The sequence below is a fragment of the Ammospiza nelsoni genome, chromosome 1, assembly GCF_027579445.1.
Source record: "Ammospiza nelsoni isolate bAmmNel1 chromosome 1, bAmmNel1.pri, whole genome shotgun sequence".
NCBI classification, from domain to species: domain Eukaryota; kingdom Metazoa; phylum Chordata; class Aves; order Passeriformes; family Passerellidae; genus Ammospiza; species Ammospiza nelsoni.
This window is the reverse complement of record NC_080633.1, coordinates 3,053,234-3,073,281: the sequence shown is the minus strand read 5'-3', so window position 1 is coordinate 3,073,281 and position 20,048 is coordinate 3,053,234. Positions and strand designations below refer to the sequence as shown.

Sequence of the window (20,048 nt, the reverse complement as noted above, 5' to 3'; positions counted from 1 at the left end):
TAATAATTTCCTTTTTTGTTGTTGTTGTTGTGAATGAAATACCTTTGAGCTAATTATTGACTAATACAAAAATGAAAAAATGTCAGATGGAAGGGGCTGATGTTGCATTATCTTTGAGCATTATTGGTACATGTGCACTTCTCACACAAACAGGTCCCATTGCCTTGATCAAAAGTTGACAGAAAAATGGAAACTTTCCCAGGATAATTTAATGTGTAATCAATAACAAAAAGATAATTAATCACTGATAGTGTGTTGGGGGTGGGGGCAGGGCTGTGGGTGAGCTCAGCTGATAATTCAGTTTTCAAACATTGCTGCTGCTCAGAATTCCACCAGGCTAAAATCCAGCATCAGCTGCTGCAGCTGTTTGGGCTTTTTTGCACCTGCAATGTGGTTTTTGGTCTAAATTCTGAGCAGAAGCAATCAATGCACATATTTTAGAGAAAACACTGATTTTTCTCACTTCTAGAAAAGCTTCATAGTAGGAGGAGGATGTAGCTAAGTGTGACCTGGCTGAAGTTGGCAGCTCCTGGCTGCACACATTTCCTCTGTGAATCCCAACATTTGTGTGCCAGCCTGGGCAGTTCTGCTTGGCAATGGATTCAGCAGAACTCTGAACCCCTGTGGGGCTGCAAGCCTGTGAATAAACCCACAGAAATTGCTTATTCATCTGCTTCAAGTGGGGCATTTTTTGCTGGATTGAGGCTCAGAGGGGAGTGGGGGCATTCTCTTTCTGTTTGTTTTTGCAGTAGTTTTGCAAGCAGGTTTTGTCTCCAGTTTTCTTTTTGTTTTTAAGGAGAACTTTAGTTTTCAAAGTGTATCCTAAAGAAAATTTAGAGCCCTCTTTTAGGCATCCTTTTTTCTGCATACAACTTGATTAATAATAATTTTAAACTTGTATTTAATAAAACATAGACTCAGTTTTGTCTGAAAATGTATTACAATTTATTTCTGCCATTTTTGTGTAAAATTTACAGAAACAGTGTTACATCGTGCGCTCCAAAGGTAATGTCTCATTCCTCTAAGGCTGTGTCCTTTCCTTTTCTTTCTGTTTTTCTCTTTCTTGTTTTTCTGATCATATTGTTATGTGCATTGAACCCTTTCTTAGGCCTGAGGTTCTTTGGGGGGGTGGGTGAGAACATGCTTTTATCAAAAAGATGATTTTTCTCTTCAGCAGTATCTTAAACCAATTTAAACTTGAGTGGAGAAAGGTATTTGTCCTTCTGTAAATAACCTGTTTATTAAAAGGCAGATTTGGAATGGTTGAAATGATGAGAGCTCTATATAGAAATGTTCTAATAAAATATTATTTTGGGGGGATGAACTCATCATGGCTTTAGGTTTCCATAGTGCCAGGACAGGAGGTCGGTTTGCTCCTGGTTAAGTTCTGAAGCCAAAGGATTGATGCAGAAAACCTTGGAATGCTTTTTTATAGTGCACCTTTGCAGAATAAATGTCACATTACAGCCCTGCCACTGAGGTGAGAGAACTTTCAAAGGCACCACAAGGATTTGGGGCTCTGTTTTCTGAAGTTGTTCACTCACCCAAGTCCTTGTGGTGCATCTGAAAGGTTTCCCTGTGGGACAGAGCTTCTCCTGGAGTTCTTTTGGTGAACAAGGACAAAACCCAGTTTATTTCACCTCTCAGACTGCCAGGGGAGTGGGGCAGCTTCTGCATGGGTTTAATGCACCAAGCACCCATTCTCTGCTCAGTAAGCACCAGCCCAAAGGCAGCTCCTGCTTAGTTAATTTGCTTAATTAGTCTCCAATGCTGCTGCAGCATGGCAGGAGCACCTGCAGCCTCCCCAGCCCTGGTTTTGAGCTCATTGCTGTTTCCAGCTAATTCTAAACCCTCAGCCTTCACTACTGTTGGTTTCATTGAAGTAACCCACTTCTGGTTTTTTCACCCCTTTAAATCAGCTTCATAATTAAAGCCACTTAAACTGTTTACTTAGCAGCAGGTTGTTAATGCAGTTAACTCTTGCTTCAAGAGCTTCAAAAGCCATAAGGATTTCTCTTTCTGTAGCAATATGCTGTGTTAGCAAGGAAAAATCAAAGAGCACCCACTGCTAGTGAGAAATTTAATGTTGTGTTAATAGCATTTCTTCCCCTGTGTTAACCCAAAGCTTTCTGTATTATTCACTATTAAGGAAGTGGGTGTGCTGCTTGACATTTGGAGCTTAAAAAAAAAATCAAGAGTGTAAACACTCCTGATTCACAGTTCCACCTTTTGGGATGTGTTCAGCACTCTGCAGGGTTTTGTGACCTAAAACTCAAGGGAAGAGAAGTGTTTAAGAAGTAATATTTTATTCTAGCAGTGAACAACTTCATACCAAATCTGTGTTATTGTAAATCTAGAAAAATCACCTGTGATTGATTATTTATTTAGAGTTCATTGGAAGAAGGCTTTAAAAGCACAATAGGGCTTGGGATGAGAGAGAGAAAAAATGTTTTCAGAAATGATTTATTTTATTTCTCCCCCAATATTTGAGCAGGCTCTGATGTTCTTTATTCAATATTCCTGCATAGCAGGATCCCCTGTGCAGCAGGAATTCAGGCTCACTTGGAGAAGTAACTTTAGTTTGCTTTTAGAAAAGGATTCACAGCGTTAGAATCCAAAGGATTTGTACAAAAGGCAGTTGCAGTTTCCATTCAGGCTCAATGTGAGCAGCTGAAAAATAGGGAGGAAATCTGCATTTATCAGTGAGGTGTAGGTGGCACAGAATGTCCACTGTTGATTTTGGGAAGTCTGTGAGGTTTTGAGCTGAAGTGTTTGAGATTTAAGACACAAATATTGCTTTGTGTTCTGAGTCAGGAGGCCAAGCAGGTAAATGGGGAATGAGAAAGAAGTGGTGGGAGGTGAGGAGAAGCAGAGAATCTCTCACCTAACTCTTCTTTTTTAAAATATACTGTCTTTAAAGTGACCTTGCAATCTAAGAAGCTAACAAGCTCAGAAACATTTAAATCCCACTGGTCACCTAATAATATTTATCACCAAATTGTATCTTCTCTGTGATTAAAAATCATAAAGTTACATTAAATGTGTATTTAAAGACACTTGGAAATTGTTTACTGCATGCATGAAATGATACTTGGTACAGCTTTCAATATGCACACTTAGCTAAACTTCAAACAAACACCATGTAAAAGTTTAAGAAAGCCTGTGTGTATAATCTGTAATTTTAATTTGTTAATTCCATATATTTAACTGTGTTTTTTCACTATTTTTGTCTTACCTTCACCTCTTTTTTTTTTTTTCTGTGTCATTCTCCTCTTTTACTTCATCTGAATCCCTGATTTTCTTTTATTTTACCATCTTCCCATCTTGCTGTTTGTCCAACAGAACAACAAAACCTGCTCCTCATCTCGATGGGTAAGAATCCTTTCATATTTTTCAAATGATTGCTGAAGTTATATTGAGAGGGTTATATTGAAAGTAGACAACAATGGGGAAACAAATCCTTAACTCTGTGGAAATTATACAATGGGATGAGATGGAAAACAAAAGTTTCAGTTCTATAAAAATTTCAAGTCACAACTTATTTCCTAAAGCCGGACAAAAACTTGAATTGTCTTAAATCCTAGGATTTTTTCTTTAAAACTGCTTGCTGCCCTCAGCCCATAAATTTGGGACTTGAATTGCCAAACTTAATATATTTGAGCAGTCATCTCTTTTGGGGCTTGTTTTTATCGCTAAAATTTATGGGGCAAATGGAAGACAGGAAGAGAAATGTGGTACAACAGAACAAAACCAAAGATTCCTTTATTTTAACTGTCCCTGCAATGCCAGGGGGGAATTGTATCCTGGGTTTGTGGAGATCTATAAATTCTGCTTCTCTGGGGAGGAGTTCTGTCATGTTTATGGATGGGCTCTTGATCTCTGTTGCACAAAACTGCAAAAATAGAAGGGTGGGTTAGGAATTTTCATCTGTTTACCCTGCTCTTGTTGAGGAGATGAGACTGCTTCAGTTTGAGGGAGGTACTTGATGTCAGAGTGGATCTTTGTTTCACATTGCATAAAATCTTAGCATGGTTGTCAATGTTCAACTTAAAACCATAAAAAACCTTAATGCATTAAGAGCTCAGTGTTCTACATCAGACTGACTTTTTAAATGTGAAATTAATTGGAAAATCACCACAATGATTCATAGCTGTTTTGTACTTTGTAAACAATTCCTTTCCGCAGTGTGCACGTTGTCTTTGGGCTGGTCATTTCTGGGTTTGAGGTCATAGAACAGATAGAAAATCTCAAAACCGACACGGCCAGCAGGCCCTACGCAGACGTGCGAGTCATTGACTGCGGGGTGCTGCTCACCAGCTCAGCCAGGGATGGTGAGTCCCCAAAATTATTCATTCATTTTTATTCAACATTCCCAAATTAGTGATGTTCATGTGTAGGAAATGGATTTGGAGGGAATTCTCCAAGCCTGACAGAAGGCTCACCTAGTGTGTGCATCCATATGCAAACTTTGAGATGAGAAATGCGGACTTGGAAATGTCATGGAATGGACAGACGTTGCTGAGAGAGAAATGGAACAAGTTTTCAAAAGATAACCTTGCAAATAAGAGTGGATACTTTGGAGAAATAGAACAGGAAAGATGCATTGTAGTGAGACCCACAAGGGGTAATTTTAGATTATTGGCTTTATCAGCATGGTGTGGCTAAAGCTGATAGGCCAAGAAACACTTATCATGTATTATAATTAAATAATAGTTAGCTTCTAATTATAATAACATAAATGATAACATCTGTATTGTCCCACCCTTCACATGAGACTGAAAATGGAATAAAGGTTTTTAAGGCACCTCTCAGTTGCCCCAGCTGTGGGTCAGGAAAGGGCTTAATCCAACATCCCCCCTCCCAGGAGCTGTTCCTGATCTCTCCTTGCTGTGCTGCAGAACCTGCTGAATGACTGTGTGGGATAGAAAGAAAATAAAGATGGTGCAGAAGGTGATCTGGCCCCTGAGGAGCTGCAGCTGTGCCAATCACCAAAGATTGAGACCAGCCCTGCCCTTAACAGGCCACAGCTGTGTCCAATGAGCTTGAGTGCTATAAAAGAGGGGTCAGTGGTTGAGAAGGGAGTTGGGGTTTGTTGGCTGTGCTGTGAGGAAGGAGCAGTCAGTGCTGTGAGGAGCTGCCCATGAGAAATCACCCACAAGGTGTGGGAGCTTCCCAGTGACAGAGTTCCTGTTGTTCTGTGTGGGTCTCAGGGTGGCTTCAGTTCTTGAAGCACATAGGGAAGAACTCAAGGTCTGCTGGAGTTTAATCAATATAATTGTACCAGTGTGACCCTGGGAGCTTGGGGATTTCCATCAGAACAGGAGGGACTGCAATCACTGAGAATTGAAAAATACATTCTGGTGATATATCAGAAGTTTAAACAGAAATGAGTGGGTCAGAAAAGGGCTTAATCCAACACTCATGTTCTCAGAGTACAATTCCACCAACAGCTAAAAATCATTATGGTGGCCATATAGAATCTTAATTAATTCTTGTAAGCCTGTAAAATGTAAATCTTGGTGTAGGAGAGGAAAGCACAGCAAAAAAAAAAAAAAAAAATTCTGCCCTCAACATTTGTCCCCTGTTCATGTTAGAGGTTGACATGACAAACTGAAAAAGGAATCAAAAATTAATTCTCTGGTTTTTTGAAAGAGGGAGACACAAATGCACTTTTCTTAAAGTTGAATTTTGTGCACTTTCCAAAGGTTTATTTTAAGAGTCTGTGAAGTCAGTATATGCAATATATGTGGTCAAGCTTATTTTCCTTTTCATGAAGATTCATAGAGAATAAATTATCTCAAATATATGTTTGGACAGTCTCTGTGAATTAGTGGAGTGTTATAAGTTTGCATTTTCTATCTAATTTCTGATTTTCCCTAGGATAAGGTGGTAATTTATCTCCTTTAGAGAAAGTCAAGAGGAGCTCTAGTGTAAAAGTGTGAGGATACAGAAAAGAGGAAATAACAAAGTTTTAAAAATAAAAAATATACAACTGGGCCAGCAACTAATTTATTCTTAATCTTTGATTTGCAACCTGTGCATTGTTTCTAAAAGTACCTAATTTTTTTACTGTAAGTGGTCTTTGCTTAACTGTGTATTCTGTATTTGCTGGAAAATATTTGTATAATACCAATGTGGATTTAGTCTGGGCACAATCAGATGATTTTTTGATTCTTTGATATTGTGAAAAAGTTCAGAGCTTTTCTAGAATGGCCCATTTGTGTATTTATACATCTGTAAAATGACGTGCTTTGTGCTTTTACATGCACACACATGTGCACAGTGTCAATTGAAAATATCTGTTCAAGCTTTGGAGAAGAAGAAGAAAGTTTGCTCTGACTCAGAAGCCTCAGAGTCCTCTTCCAGTGCATCCAGCTCTTCAGAATCCTCCTCTGAGAGTGAGGCTGAGAATGAAAGGAGCAGGAGGAAAAAGAGGAAAAGAAGAGCTAAAACCAAACAGTCCAGGAAACGAAGGAAGGAGGAGAGGAAGAAGGAGGATCCAAGGTGCAAGCGAACCTCAAGCCAAAGACGGTGACTGGTCTCTAAAATCTAACAATTGCAGTAAAATCTGGGCAATTCTGCTTTGTTTTCATGAAGTTCTCAAGCAGTAAATATGAAAATGCTTTAAAGTTTGGGGTTTGGTGCATGATTTTATAAACAAACAAAAAACCCTAAAGTTGAGCTTGTTGAGTTTTCTATTAAATTGAAGATCTTTGTAGATAAAAGCAAGAGTGATGTTGAAATGACTAAATTCCACAGGGCTCAGCACACCTGTGTAAAAGTGAGACTTTAGGCAAACTGCGGAACTTTGGACATATATTTGATTATATTTTAGAAATATTTCTCAACAAGTTGTAAATGAAAAGCAGAATCACTTGCTGTAAAGCAAGAACTGAACTTTCTCTCCAGTAATAATGGCCCATCCTCCCTTTAGCCTAAAATGGGTTGTGGAACACATCTTGGTTGTTAAGCCAACTCTAAGTTTGATGCATCTTCTCTTGGAACCCAGTTGGCCAAGGGATTTCCCAGCTAACTGTGATTTCTCACCCTGCTCTTTCCCTCAGCAGCCTTTCTGACAAGAGCGATGGCGCAGACAAAGTCGACCTTAGCACCAAGCGGGACAAGCCCGTGGTACGTCCTGAGGAAATCCCCCCAGTGCCTGAAAATAGATTTTTGCTCAGAAGAGATGTGCCTGTTGTCAATGTAGAGCCTGAACCGTAAGGAACTCTGAGCTTTTTATTCTGACTTGCTGAAATCTGTGCATGAAATATTCCTGTTAACGTTCTCTTGCTGGTGCTGCTGACTGCAGTGTCAGAATTGCTGCATGTGGTCATTTCATTGGCCTTTTCACAGTTTCTTTTCCTTGTGACCTGTGCTAGTGAGATCTCAAGATGATTTCTTTGGTCTTTAAGGGTGTTAAACTCAATTAAAAACAATTAATGATTAATTTCAGAAGCAATCATGCAATGCAAACCACAGGAAATACTTGATTGCAATGGAGACTTGGGATTGGGAGAGTTGATTTTTCATCTTTCTTAGACTGATGAAGAAACTTTGGTTCAGAATCCATCCCCTGGAATTTCATGACTTTAGCAGTGTTTGAGAATAAGAGAAAAAGCTCTTCTTTTGCTACAAAGGAAGTCACAAGTTCATGAGATGCTTTCAATGTGTTTTTGTACCTCCACTGTCAAATTTCATTGCATTTGATTAGCTGAGCTAATCCATTACTCTAATTAGCTCTAAAATCAGTGTTGGGTTTGTTTGGTGTTGGGTTTTATATTTCCTTAATGGTACAGTCTCCTGTAAGTCTTTCCTTGGAACATCACTCACATTCCCAAAGATTTCCTCACTATTTTTGGGAATATTACACAGGCTGAAAGAAGCAAAGCTTTAGAATCAGTGAACTGTCCTGAACTGAGATCCTGAAACTCTTCTGCCCATGTTGTGTTCAGGATTTGTGCCCCAAACACAAGTTAACCTCTTGTGACAGTGTTTTGCAAGTTCATTGTTAACATTAATTTCTGTGTCAAGAGATCAGGCTGCACATTTGGTTGAAAACAAATACATGTTGATTTGCCTTTTGTTGCAGAACTCTCTTGCAAAAAAAAATCACTGAATTCTGTCTGAAAATGAATACAATGATGAATATTTCTCATTTTTAACTTAAACTAATTGTAAGTTAATTGTGATTTTTGCTGTGTAACTTCATACTTTATTAATTTATTTAGGAAGCTTCTTGATGCTGCACCAGTTCTGACTGACCAGAAACCATCAGTGTCTAAATCGGGACGAAAAATTAAAGGAAGAGGCACAATAGTATGTGACAATTTTATTTGTTTCTTTATTTCCTCTCACCCAGAGTAACACCCCTGACTTTGAGCTTTGAATTTCCCTGGAGGGCTTTGTGTGACAGTTTATTTACATGTTGTAGAATCCAGTTTAGAAAGCATTGAAATCCTGTCAGGTAGTTGATTTTATAACACTTCTTTTCCATCCTTCCTGTGACTTCTTTTAACTTAAAGATTGTTTGGACAAAAAAATGCCTAAATGGAATGTTTGGGAATACTTATGTAAATAAAGACTTGGGGAAAAATAACTTAAGGCAGAGTAGAATTGGCTTCTGACAGATTTTGGGGATTTCTGTCTTCTTTTTTTTTTTTTTCCCATCATTTTGGCACCCTCTCAGCAAAATTAAGAATGAAAAAGGTGTCATTTAGGGCTGGCAGTTGCAGAAACACATTTTTCTTCCACCTCTTATAGTCTTTATTAGCACAGCTTCTGTCCAGGTGTGATGTTTCTCAAAATCCTTGTTTGTAGGTTCCATGAGACTCCAGAGTATAAAATGTGAGAATTAGGGAGGTCCATGACACCCTGCAATCTTTTAGGCCATTCTTCTGTAAAAGCTGGTTTTGATTCAGTCATGGCTTCAGCTGAAACAATAGGGAAGCTCAGGTTATCTTGATTTTGTTTTTTTATAAAAGAAGGATGTTTTAAAACCTTCTGTAATTACCTGGATAAATAAATACATGCATCTTTGTAATTTTATTCTGGGACAATGCTTTTTTTTCACTCATTTTATTGCTTTTATAAGTGGCTCAAAATAATTGAGTCAAACCCAGATGTGCTTTTATTGAGTCAAGGAGGATCTGATTTCCTCACAGAATTTACCTAAGTGTGTATCCCACTGGGTAATGGAAAATTATGAGTTAGCAGTAGCAGAGTTCTTCTTTCTCTGCTGCACAAGTAGCTTGTTGCCTACTTAAATTCTCTGCCTAAGCATAATTTTTTTAATGTGAAGCTTCATTGCTCTTTTTTGTGAAAGAGTTTTGGGGTTTTTTTTGGGGTTTTTTTTTTGTGTTCAGTTTTTTATTTTTTTAATTGCTTTAAAGTGATTCCCATTTCTGAAGAGTTGAACAGCAGTAACTTTTGAAATGGGGCTTGTCTTTGCTCCTACAAACCATGAAGAGTGACTGAAGTGAAACATCTGTGCTTTAAAAACGAGCGCGGTTATCTGCAGTAATCGCGTTATTCCAGAAGGGAATCCATGGCCTCCTCCTTGATTCTTCCTTCCACATTTCCAAAAGCTGGCTGAGCTGCTGGCCTCTCTCAGGCTTAGAAGTCTATATAAGAAGTATAAAAGGTGCAGGAGTTGTGTAAGAAAGCCTTGCTGTGTGTGTTTGCTGTCCCAGCGCTATCACACCCCGCCGCGGTCGCGCTCCTGCTCCGAGTCGGACGATGAGGAGAGCAGCGAGACCCCTCCCCACTGGAAGGAGGAGATGCAGAGGCTGCGGACGTACCGAGCCCCCAGCGGCGAGAAGTGGAGCAAAGGAGACAAGTAAGAGCCTCACCCCCACAGCTCTGAGATGTCCTGGCTTTGGGAAGGCCTTGTTGGTTGTGTAGATGTAACCACAGCAGTACAAACAGCCTCGGGTTGTGCCAGGGATAGTTTAGACATTAGGAATTTTTTTTTTTTTTTCACAGAAAAAATAAGCTACCCAGGGAAGTGTGGCGTCACCACCCCTGGAATTGCTCAGAAAACATGAATGTGGCACCTGACAACATGGTTTAGTGCTGAACCAGGTGGTGGGACTTGGTGATCTTAAAGATCTTTTCCAACCTTAAGGATTCAGTGATTTCCTTCTCCTCAAAGTGGATTACACAGTTTCTTTGGAGTAAAACAATCAAATCCACTAAGCCTTTATTGTTTTAGTTGTATGTTCTTTCAGCAGTTACAAACTGTGTGATGGATGGAAGTCAGCTCTCCAGAATTCCTGATGGCTTGATACAAAATATAAGCTTCTATCAAATTGCAGGAGATCAATCTTTAATGGAAAACTTAAAAATATTATATATAGCTAGTAGTGCATAATTGAAAATATTTCAGATTTTAATTTTTTATGTACTGAGATGTTTTAAAACTTGTATTTAAATATGGTTTTAGGATCCTGTTTTGTAGAGATCAAAGTCCTGCAGACTGAGGTAATTTAAATCTCTTTACATAGGTCCTAAAATATGCGAAACTTGCTTGTGTTAGTTGATTTATTTCTTGGGGAGAAGTAGCTCTTGATAGTGATGCAATTCTACATCTTGGAATGAGTGTAAGGAACTCAGAGCAATTCTGTGGTAACAAAATGTGTGCTAGGGTTTATGTAAACTTATTTAAAATTAGGTTTAAAAGTACTTAATTTAGATAAATGTTTTTAAAGCTTTTGCTTTAGTCTGGGGTTTCTTTGTTTGTTTTCCAGGCTGAGTGACCCCTGTAGCAGCAGATGGGATGAGAGAAGTGCATCCCGGAGATCCAGGTCTTGGTCCCATAACGGTTATGCTGATCTGAGCACTGTGAGATACTCCAGCCATCACAAGAAGCACAGGAAAGAGAAGAAGAAGGTGAAGCATAAAAAGAAATCTAAAAAGCAGAAACATTTCAAGAAGCACAAGCAAACAAAGAAAAAGAAAACATCAGCCTCATCAGATGTAGAATCCTCTCATTCCTTCCACAGGAGGACAAAATCATCTTGTGATCGTGAGAGGAAATCTCGTTCTTCCTCATTGTCTTCCAGGCGCTCATCCAGGAGGGACTGGTCTAAATCTGATAAGGAAGACCAGAGCTTGTCATCTTTATCAAGCAGAGGGTCTCGATCATACTACAGGTCCAGATCCAGGTCTAGATCTAAATCAAGGTCTTACTCCAGAAGAAGTTCTAGATCAAGATCAGCCTCTAAATCGTCACGATCTCGAAGTAGGTCGCGGTCAAGTTCTAACCCCAGGCAGCAAAAGACTGTTCCCAATTCTCCACGGAATATTTCAGCACGGTTAAATGACACTAAGCTGACCAAGACTGCTGAGCCTGTCCGAGCAGTGATCCTGCCCAGTGACAAAGTTATCGTGCCACCAGTTGTCCCAGAAAACCTCCCTGTCATACCCTTAAGTGACAGTCCCCCACCTTCAAGGTGGAAACCTGGGCAGAAACCTTGGAAGCCATCGTATGAGCGAATTCAGGAAATGAAAGCTAAAACAACCCACTTAATTCCCACCCAAACTAATTACAATTTAGTGGTGGTTAAGGAGGCCAACACTTCTTCCTCCTACCGCAAGCAGGAGAGGAGCTCCGAGAGCGAGCGGAGCGCTTATTCCAAAGGCCGCAGCGACAGGAGCTCGGAGAGCTGGCCCAGGTCCAGGAGCAGATCCTCTCGAAGCCGCTCCTACTCAAGATCTTACTCAAGGTCTAGAAGCCCATCGAGCTCCAGGACAAAATCTCCTTCCTCTGGCAGGTCACCGTCCCCCAGTAAATACCGCAGTGACAGGTCGGGGTACAGCGAGTCCACGTCTGACTATTCCCTCAGCGATGAGGACAGGCACAGGAGCAAAAGGAAATCCACATCCAGCGATCCCAAAGCTCGGGGCCTCAAACTGAGGCAGGAAACGAGCTCTGATAGCACTTTGCCTTACAAGCATCCAAAGGACTACGATGAGTCTTCCCAAGGGTTGAAGGAGAGTGACAGTTTGTCATCCTCAGACTTGTCCTCCGACAGCGAGCGCTCTGCCAAAGCCAAAGCGGTCCAAGAAAAAGAAAGCTGCTTTCCTTTAGAAGGGGATGCTGAAAAACAGGATAAAAATAGCTTAAGTTGTGAGAGAGGGGAGGAGAAAGGCAAGGGTGAGCGGGATTCTGATCACTCCAAAAAGAAAGCAGCCAAGGAGAAATGCTCAGAGCAGCCCAGAGGTGGTGCAAAAACAAAACGCAAATCCTACTCAGGTAGCAAATGGGACTCGGAGTCCAACTCTGAAAGAGGAGAGGCAAAGCATAACAGAGGGGATTCCAGACCCTCCTCTGGGAAAGAAGAAGGAGAGGCCACCTCAGGGTCTGACACAGAGCTTAGTGTTACCAAAAGGATAAAAAAACCATCCAATTCCTCAGAGGGCTTTTTGGGTTCTGACTGCACGTGGAAGACAAGCAAACAGTTGTCATCTTCTGAGTCTGAGAGTTCTTGTTCCAGCTCAGCAGACACTCGAGGCAAGTTGAAAAAACACAAACATGGCTTGAAAAAGACTCCTAAAAAATCACATTCCAAAAAAGCAAAAGAAAAATTGAAAGGTAAAAAGGAGAAAAAACACAAAGTCCAGAAAAGAAAAGAAATGTTTCATTGGCAGCCCCCCCTTGAGTTTGGGGAAGAAGAGGATGATGAGATAAATGAAAAGCCAGTTACCAAGGATGATAAAAAAGAAAAGCAGCTTAGCAGGGACATAAAGGATAAAAAACAAGTTTATGAAAAGGATGAAATAGTCACAGATAAAATGGGAAATGGTGAAAAGTCGTGTGTGAATGAAAACCTTTTAGATAAAAACACCACATGTGGGGCCTCGCCAGATCGCAGCAACCTTAATAAAGAGCCCATTGAAACAAGCACTTCAACTGGTATTTTAAACTCAGGAATAAATGTGGCTGCCTGCAAGAGTGAGATTAAACAAGCTGAAGAAAATAACCAGAATGGGCTGGAAGATGTCATTCAGACAGATGACAACATGGAGATTTGTACTCCGGATCGTAACTCGCCGGGGAAGGTGGATGTGGATGTTTTGTCTCCTGTCATTCTCACTGCTAAACCTTTAAGTGCTGGTGTAAAAAAAGAGTTACAGGTTGAGACCCCTGAGCAAGATGCTGTCAAACTGGGAAACAACTTAAGAGACTTTACTAATATTAAAGAAGAAAAAGAAATGGGAAGGCAAGAAAATAACTTTGCCCCTGTGTCTGGTGCTAAAGACTGTAGTTTAAAAAGTGAAATTTCTGAAAATACACCAAGCAATGTGATAGACAATAAATGGAAGCCTTTGCAAGGTGCTGGTAACTTAAAACTAGCAACAATCAGTACGACAACAGAGGTCAAAAATGTAGCATCAGCACCAGAGCCTAAACCAGCAGGTTTAAGAATTGAAATAAAAGCAAAAAATAAAGTAAGGCCTGGGTCTCTCTTTGATGAAGTGAGGAAAACAGCTCGACTAAATCGTCGGCCAAGGAACCAAGAAAGTTCCAGTGAGGAGGAATCTCCGAGCAGAGATGACAACAGCCCTTCCAGGAGCCTCAGCAGGTCACGAAGCAAATCTGAGTCTAAATCCAGACACAGAACCAGGTCCATGTCCTACAGTCACTCGAGAAGTCGATCCCGAAGTTCTACATATTCATACAGGTGAGAGGCATGTGCTGCTCCCACAGCCAGCCCTGGCAGATTGAATGTTCTTATGTTTTCAAAGAATGCTTTTCAGGTTGTGGTTTTTGTTTTTTCACAGCCCTGTGTTATAGAAGAAACAGAGTGGTTTGGGTTGGAAGGGACCTTAAACACCATCCATGGGCAGGGACACCTTCCATTATCCCAGGGTGCTCCAAGTCCCCTCCAGCCTGGCCTTGGACACTTCCAGGGATGCAGGGGCAGCCACAGCTTCTCTGGGCACCCTGTGTGAAGTGTCCTCTTGTCCTGTCCCTTCATCCCTTGTCTCAAGTCCCTCTCCAGCTCTTCTGGAGCCCCTTTAGGCCCTGGAAGGGGCTCTGAGCTCTCCCTGGAGCATCTCCTCTCCAGGGGAACATTCCCAGCTCTCCCAGCCTGGCTCCAGAGCAGAGGGGCTCCAGCCCTTGGATTAACTCAGTGGCCATATCATCTAGCAAGTGTGGAATAAATATTTAGCTAAAAAGCTGAAGATTCATAACTTCTTCTGGTTCCCATTTTCTGCTGCTCTCCTCAGCTGTGTTCTCTCCTGTGTCCTTGGCTGTAGGTCCAGGAGTTACTCGAGGAGCCGGAGCCGGGGCTGGTACAGCCGGGATCGCTCCAGGAGCCGGAGCAGTTCCTACCACAGCTACAAGAGCCGTAGGTGAGTTCACCCAGCTGCAAACTGTGCCACATGTGTTCTCCTCCTCTTGTTCCCCCTCTCCCCCTGCTCTCTTCAGCACTTTTGGTTTCTGTTGACTAAAAACCCCTCTGTGGTTTTGATTTTGTCAGCCGGAGCTACAGCAGGAGCCGATCCAGGAGCAGTTCCTATGGGCACCACAGTCGGTCCAGGTATGGATTTGATGCCTTATGAAGGCTGACCTAGAACAGAGGCTGGACAGAGCTAAAGAATAAAGCAGGGATTTATTTAAAGGATCTCCTCCATGGATGCACCTTGGGCAGCACCAGAGCCCAGCCAGGGCTGCACCCAAGATGAACCAAAATGGCCCCAAAATGTACGAGCGCTGCCGGGGTCTCTCCCTGGGATCAGTTCTGCTCCATTTGCACCTTGCAGTTCATTGTCCCATTCCAGCTTTAGCCCAGGCAGTCCCACCCTGCTTGTTTTTCTCTCTCCAGCCCACGGGGTTTGTGCTCTGGGGCTGAGATTTGGGTCATTTGTCCTTGGTGCCCAGCTGGAGCAGGAATTGTTTTGTCTCCCTGCTCTGTGCACAGAGCTCACCATGCCCTGATGTGCAGCTCAGACCCACACACTAAAGCAGCACAGAATCTGAGAAATACAAAAGTTAAAACCTGAGGCATCAGATTGTCCTTTTATACAAACTGCTGAAATGTGCTGCCCATCAAATCATCTTAGTACAAGTCTACTTTTGTTTACATTTCTTTAAAATATACTTTATTATGTAATTATTGCATATGAAACTATTACATATCGTACATACTACCTGTTTTATTATACATACTGTAATACAAATGCATATCTAAATACATATTTATTTATAAAAATACTTTTTAAGATTACTTTTATCTCATAGAATCCCAGAATGGTTTGGGTTAGACAGCACCTTAAAGATGATCCAACCCCTTGCCATGGGAAGGGGCACCCTCGCCTATCCCAGGATGCTCCAAGCCTCATCCAACCTGGCCTTGGACACTTCCAGGGATCTGTAGTACTTAAAACTATTATTATAATATCATGATGACAACGTGAATCAAAGCAAAATGAACACAAGACACTTTCAAATGTTGAAAATCACCAAACCATCCTGGCATTACAGTTGTAGGTAATGCTATAAATAGCAGTGAACACATTACTTGGCTTGCTTTCAGAATTATCAGCAAAGAAGAATTTTACTAGGAAAAAAAGGGACAGCACAAAGCTTTATAAAGGTTTACTATGTCCTTCCTAATAAAATTTGAGATTTTTGTTGTTACTTTGAAAATTGTTGTTGTGTTGAAACCTTTATAAAGCGTAGAATTGTTTGCCACATCCTTGACAGTAATTCCTATACGTCCTCTCATATCTCTATATAAATACCATTTAAAACAGCATTTTAGACCAGAAATTGTGAATTCAGTATTATTTTTCCCCCTTTAAAGCAGGTCCTACACCTATGACAGTTACTACAGCAGGAGTCGGAGCAGGAGCAAGAGGAGCGACAGCTACCGGAGATCTCGGAGCTACGACCGGAGATCCAGGTGGGTCTGACCCTGCTGGGCTGCACAAGGATTTGCTGAACACAACCAGAGGATGTTGAACAAGGCCAGAGTGATGTTTATTCCCCATAAGAATGAGAAATACACTCAGCAAAAGTAATAATTCAAACCAAATTCCAGTTAAAATCAGAGCGTGTGTGTGAGCGAGGAAGTCGGGAGTTCTGACTTTCCAAATGTGAGGATGGGGAAGCAGCCAGGATAAGGAAAAGTTGGTTTCCAGTTCATTGTCTCCATGCATTCCAAATCAGCACCTTTTCCCAGGGAAATGATGAAGTCCCCATCCCTGGAAGTGTTAAAAACTTGTGGCAGTGGCATTGAGGACATGGTTTAATAATGAAGACAATGGGGCTGGGTTAGCTTGGTGATCTCAAAGGTCTTAGCCAACCTTAATGATTCCATGATTTGATCTATTATACTTTTAAAATAATATCAAGTGTTTTTTAAAACCCACATAGCTCACAAGATTTAACTCAAGTGCTCTCTTATGGATTAAAAGCTGCCTGGTATGCAAAGAATTCCACTGTATGGTAAATTCTTTTTGGTTATGCTGCAGAAGTGGATCTAAAACAATCTGGAAGGGAAACTTAAAAGTTTTCTGCAATCTGCAATCCAGATTTAATTTTTGACTTTGTAGAATGTATTTTGAAAGAATATTTTTACCTGCAAATCTGCTGAGTTTAGAATATATTTTCTTCTCCTCAGTCCAGAGGATTTATGTAAGTGCAAGTTAGCACATTTCACAGAGATCAGAGATATAGAAAGTTGTAGATACATTTAATATCACTGATGATTTGTTTTATACCTTTTAATATACCCTCTATTAGTAATAAATCAAGTTTCTAAGACTACTGTACATTTTCATCCTCTCCTCATATGAATTTTTTCACAGCTTTATACCAACTCTTAATGGACTTTGCTCTCACCCATTTGCACAAGACAACTTTCATCTTGTGTTGGAGGGGAAATTAATGAGTTTTAATGAAGAATGTGAAAATAAACTTAAAAACCATTGCTTTATTAAGTTGAGGAGCTTCAGTGTGAGATTAGGAAACGCTCACCTTTCACTTAGAAAGCTTCTCTTACAGGCAGGGGGCTGGAAAATCTCTGAAAGCTTGTTCTGTGTAATTTGAACGTGTCCTGTGGCTTGTCTGAAACCATCTGGGCTCTGTGTTGACATTTGGCCAGGTGCTGAGCTTGGAATTTGTCTGGAGGAGCCAAAACATTTTAAATACAATTTCCACACTGCAGACACACAAGCACACCTCTGTTGTGCTTATGGGGCCTGAGTTTTAAGACCCTCCTTCAAACAGAAAAATAAAATATATAAATCAAGGATTTGTGAAATTATCCTAGCTTGCAGTGTAAAATTCCACTTGTTGAATACATTTCTCACTCAGCTCAATTAGCTTTTATAAAAACATTCATTTTGGATGGTTTTTAGCTGTAACAGAGCAAGAAGTTACAAACAGTTTGACTTGAGTCACACCGAGTTTTCATCACATGAATTTAATGATTATTTCCATTTTGAGTATCCTTTAATAAACCCTTCACTTACAAGAAATACAATCCTGCAAAAGACTGGTGTGTTTTCTTATCTGTGGCAATTTTTTGACATGATGCAATTTTCAATTTGAAGCTCAAACTGCAGCTTTGGGGCATTTAAATCTTTTTTCTCTCTGCAGATCCTACGGCTCCGACAGCGACAGCGATCGCAGCTACTCCAACAACAGGAGCCCCAGTGAGAGCAGCAGATACAGCTGAGACTGTTCCTTGGAGGATGGAAACTCTGCTCCACAATTCTTTCAGTGTTATATTCAAAAAACTCTTCTGACAGTGTCACAAGTGAAGGTTGTTTGCTGAATTAGCTGAAACTTTCCCGTTTAACAGAGAATTCAGCTCTGCTTGCAGAGAGAAGGACTGAGCTCGACAGCTGATGTTATTTTTTATTTTTTTATGTCAAATGCAACTTTTACAAAATAATAATAAAAAAGCCCAGTTTGGTTTCCTTGAATCAGCTTTTCCAAGCCATGTATTACACTTAGGTGAATTGCTGCTGCCACTTTTTGGGTGCAGCAGTCAGGACTGTCTTCAAGTCTGTTTATAAACACCTTAGGAGAGATGTGCTAGCAACTATTAAACTGTGAAGTCAATTTCTTAAAAAGGCTGCCATTTCTAGTTGAAAATGCTTTTTTTATTGCTGGAAGCTGTTTCCATTCTGTCTTGATTGTTGATTATTGCATTCTGTACAGGAAATAGGTGAGGACAACAAAGCCTGCCACTCTGTCTTAATCCCTCCTGAACTGTGGTGTTCTGGAATTGTGCTGGAAAAGGTGAGCTGATGCCCACTGGGAATTGTCAGACTGACAAGCAGTGAGCAAAAATGTGATGAATGACACTTTGGAGCTTAATATCCAACCTGTCTAAACTTTTTATGTTTAAAAGAGGAATTTTGTGATACACAGCAATGTCCTTCAGAGGCTAAAAATGTGTTTCCAAACACTTCCTGACTTTGATTTTCAGTTCCTATTACAGTGCTTGGCATCCTTCAACACATTTTAAATGTTGTAAACCGTGAGTGTGTCATGAGTCTGTCTAAAGCACTCTTTCAAACACTGACATGATGATAATTTTTTGAGAAAACCAGCCATAAAGGTTCCTTTATAAAAGCTCTGTATCCCATTCACCATGGGAAATATCAGAATCTGATATTGCAGATATTGAACTATATCTTGTTAAAGCAGGACTACAGAAATACTGGGATGCCTCATAAAAAACATGAACAACACCTTCAAAGTAAAGTTTAGTACCAAAAATTACTCTTTAGTTCCAAGCAAATGGCTTGCAAAAATATAAATAGATTCAAGCTGAAGACCATTGAGTAATTCTTGCAATATTCTGATTCAGCTGATTTAAAATAATCTGTAAAGTTTTTGAGGGGGTTTAGAAAGTTGTATTCTGAGAACCAGATTTTTTATTGGCATAATGTAACCTGAAAATTGGGGCCTGTGGTGACAAAACCAGCGTGGTTTGATTAGAATTAATGAGCACTGTTGTACCATACTGACTTTCTGTAATATCTGGACATGCTTTCATTTGCTCATTTTCAAATGTTGGAAATTATTTTTCTTAATCTCATCAGGACCCAGTAGCTTTGAAAATTAAAAGTGGTAATTTCTCGCTGAGGCATCAATTCCTTCTCTCTTTGATTGAATTAAGCTCCCCAAAACTTGATGATTTTTTTGGTACTTATGAAAAGCAAGTTCAAAGGGAGATGGTGGTGATTGCCTCCATTTCTGTCCACCCACAGCACATTCCTGACATTGAATTGGCCATGGAGGTTTTTCACTTTTCTAGAAGTACCCAAAACTCTGCTCTTAGCCCTTTCCTACATTAAGAATTTAGTGACAAAGTGTTTGCATGCAACCCTTCCACCCTTTGGTAAACTTTTTATGCTTTTTAGCATTAAATACATTCAATACCCAAGTCAGGATACATTTACAAACATGTTTGTAACAGCAGCAGAGTCCTGAACAAATATTTCAGTGATATTTGTTGTAGTTTCATCATTTTCAGTACAGCTGTAACTTGTTTTTTTCCCTTTCTAAGAAAATAGAACTAGAGGGTTCATGGTGTTACAAAATATACAAATATAACCATTACTATTCAATACCTATTAGAGAAAATATTGCTACAGAATCAAATTTTTATCGTATTTCAAATCTGATTTGACTTTTTAAGGCCAGGAAAAGGTAATAGAAGTATGGTCAAACAATTAATTGTAGTTATCAAAAATTACTGCACTGTCACTAAAATCTTTCATATCTTTAGTCAAGGGTTTATAAAGAAATTCCATCAGGTAGAGAATGGGTGGGGAGGGGTTGAGGGAAGGGCTGGGGGTATTTTTACTTAGTGAAATCTGTTAAATTGTGCTTCAGATGGAAAATGTCCCCCTGAGCTGGTTTTCTAACGCTGCTCTATGTTTTTGCAATTTTGTTATTCCAAAGTAGTTGCTGTTTGTAAAATAAACTTTTGTACATATCTGCAAATGCTGTTTTCTCTACATCTGTGAAATCTGTGGTGCTGCTTGAAGGAAACAGGCAGGAAAATGAAAAATACACT

General features: G+C 40.2%; 1 protein-coding gene across 9 annotated transcripts in view; it reads left to right on the top strand.

Moving 5' to 3' along the window:
* NKTR (natural killer cell triggering receptor) overlaps positions 1–19,582 on the top strand; it is a 42,373-nt gene extending 22,791 nt beyond the window's left edge. For 4 of the 9 annotated variants that reach the window (XM_059481321.1, XM_059481566.1, XM_059481859.1 and 1 more), the window contains 11 exons: positions 3,343–3,372; positions 4,186–4,331; positions 6,309–6,531; positions 7,065–7,217; positions 8,229–8,316; positions 9,690–9,835; positions 10,746–13,682; positions 14,263–14,358; positions 14,487–14,546; positions 15,813–15,911; positions 17,612–19,582. In XM_059481321.1, the coding sequence (XP_059337304.1) occupies positions 3,343–3,372; positions 4,186–4,331; positions 6,309–6,531; positions 7,065–7,217; positions 8,229–8,316; positions 9,690–9,835; positions 10,746–13,682; positions 14,263–14,358; positions 14,487–14,546; positions 15,813–15,911; positions 17,612–17,690 (4,057 nt within the window). In that variant the 3' untranslated portion in view covers positions 17,691–19,582. The remainder of the gene's footprint in view (positions 1–3,342; positions 3,373–4,185; positions 4,332–6,308; positions 6,532–7,064; positions 7,218–8,228; positions 8,317–9,689; positions 9,836–10,745; positions 13,683–14,262; positions 14,359–14,486; positions 14,547–15,812; positions 15,912–17,611) is intronic. The other 5 variants (XM_059481647.1, XM_059481406.1, XM_059481789.1 and 2 more) reach the window with 5 other exon arrangements.
* The last annotated feature ends 466 nt before the right edge of the window (positions 19,583–20,048 follow it).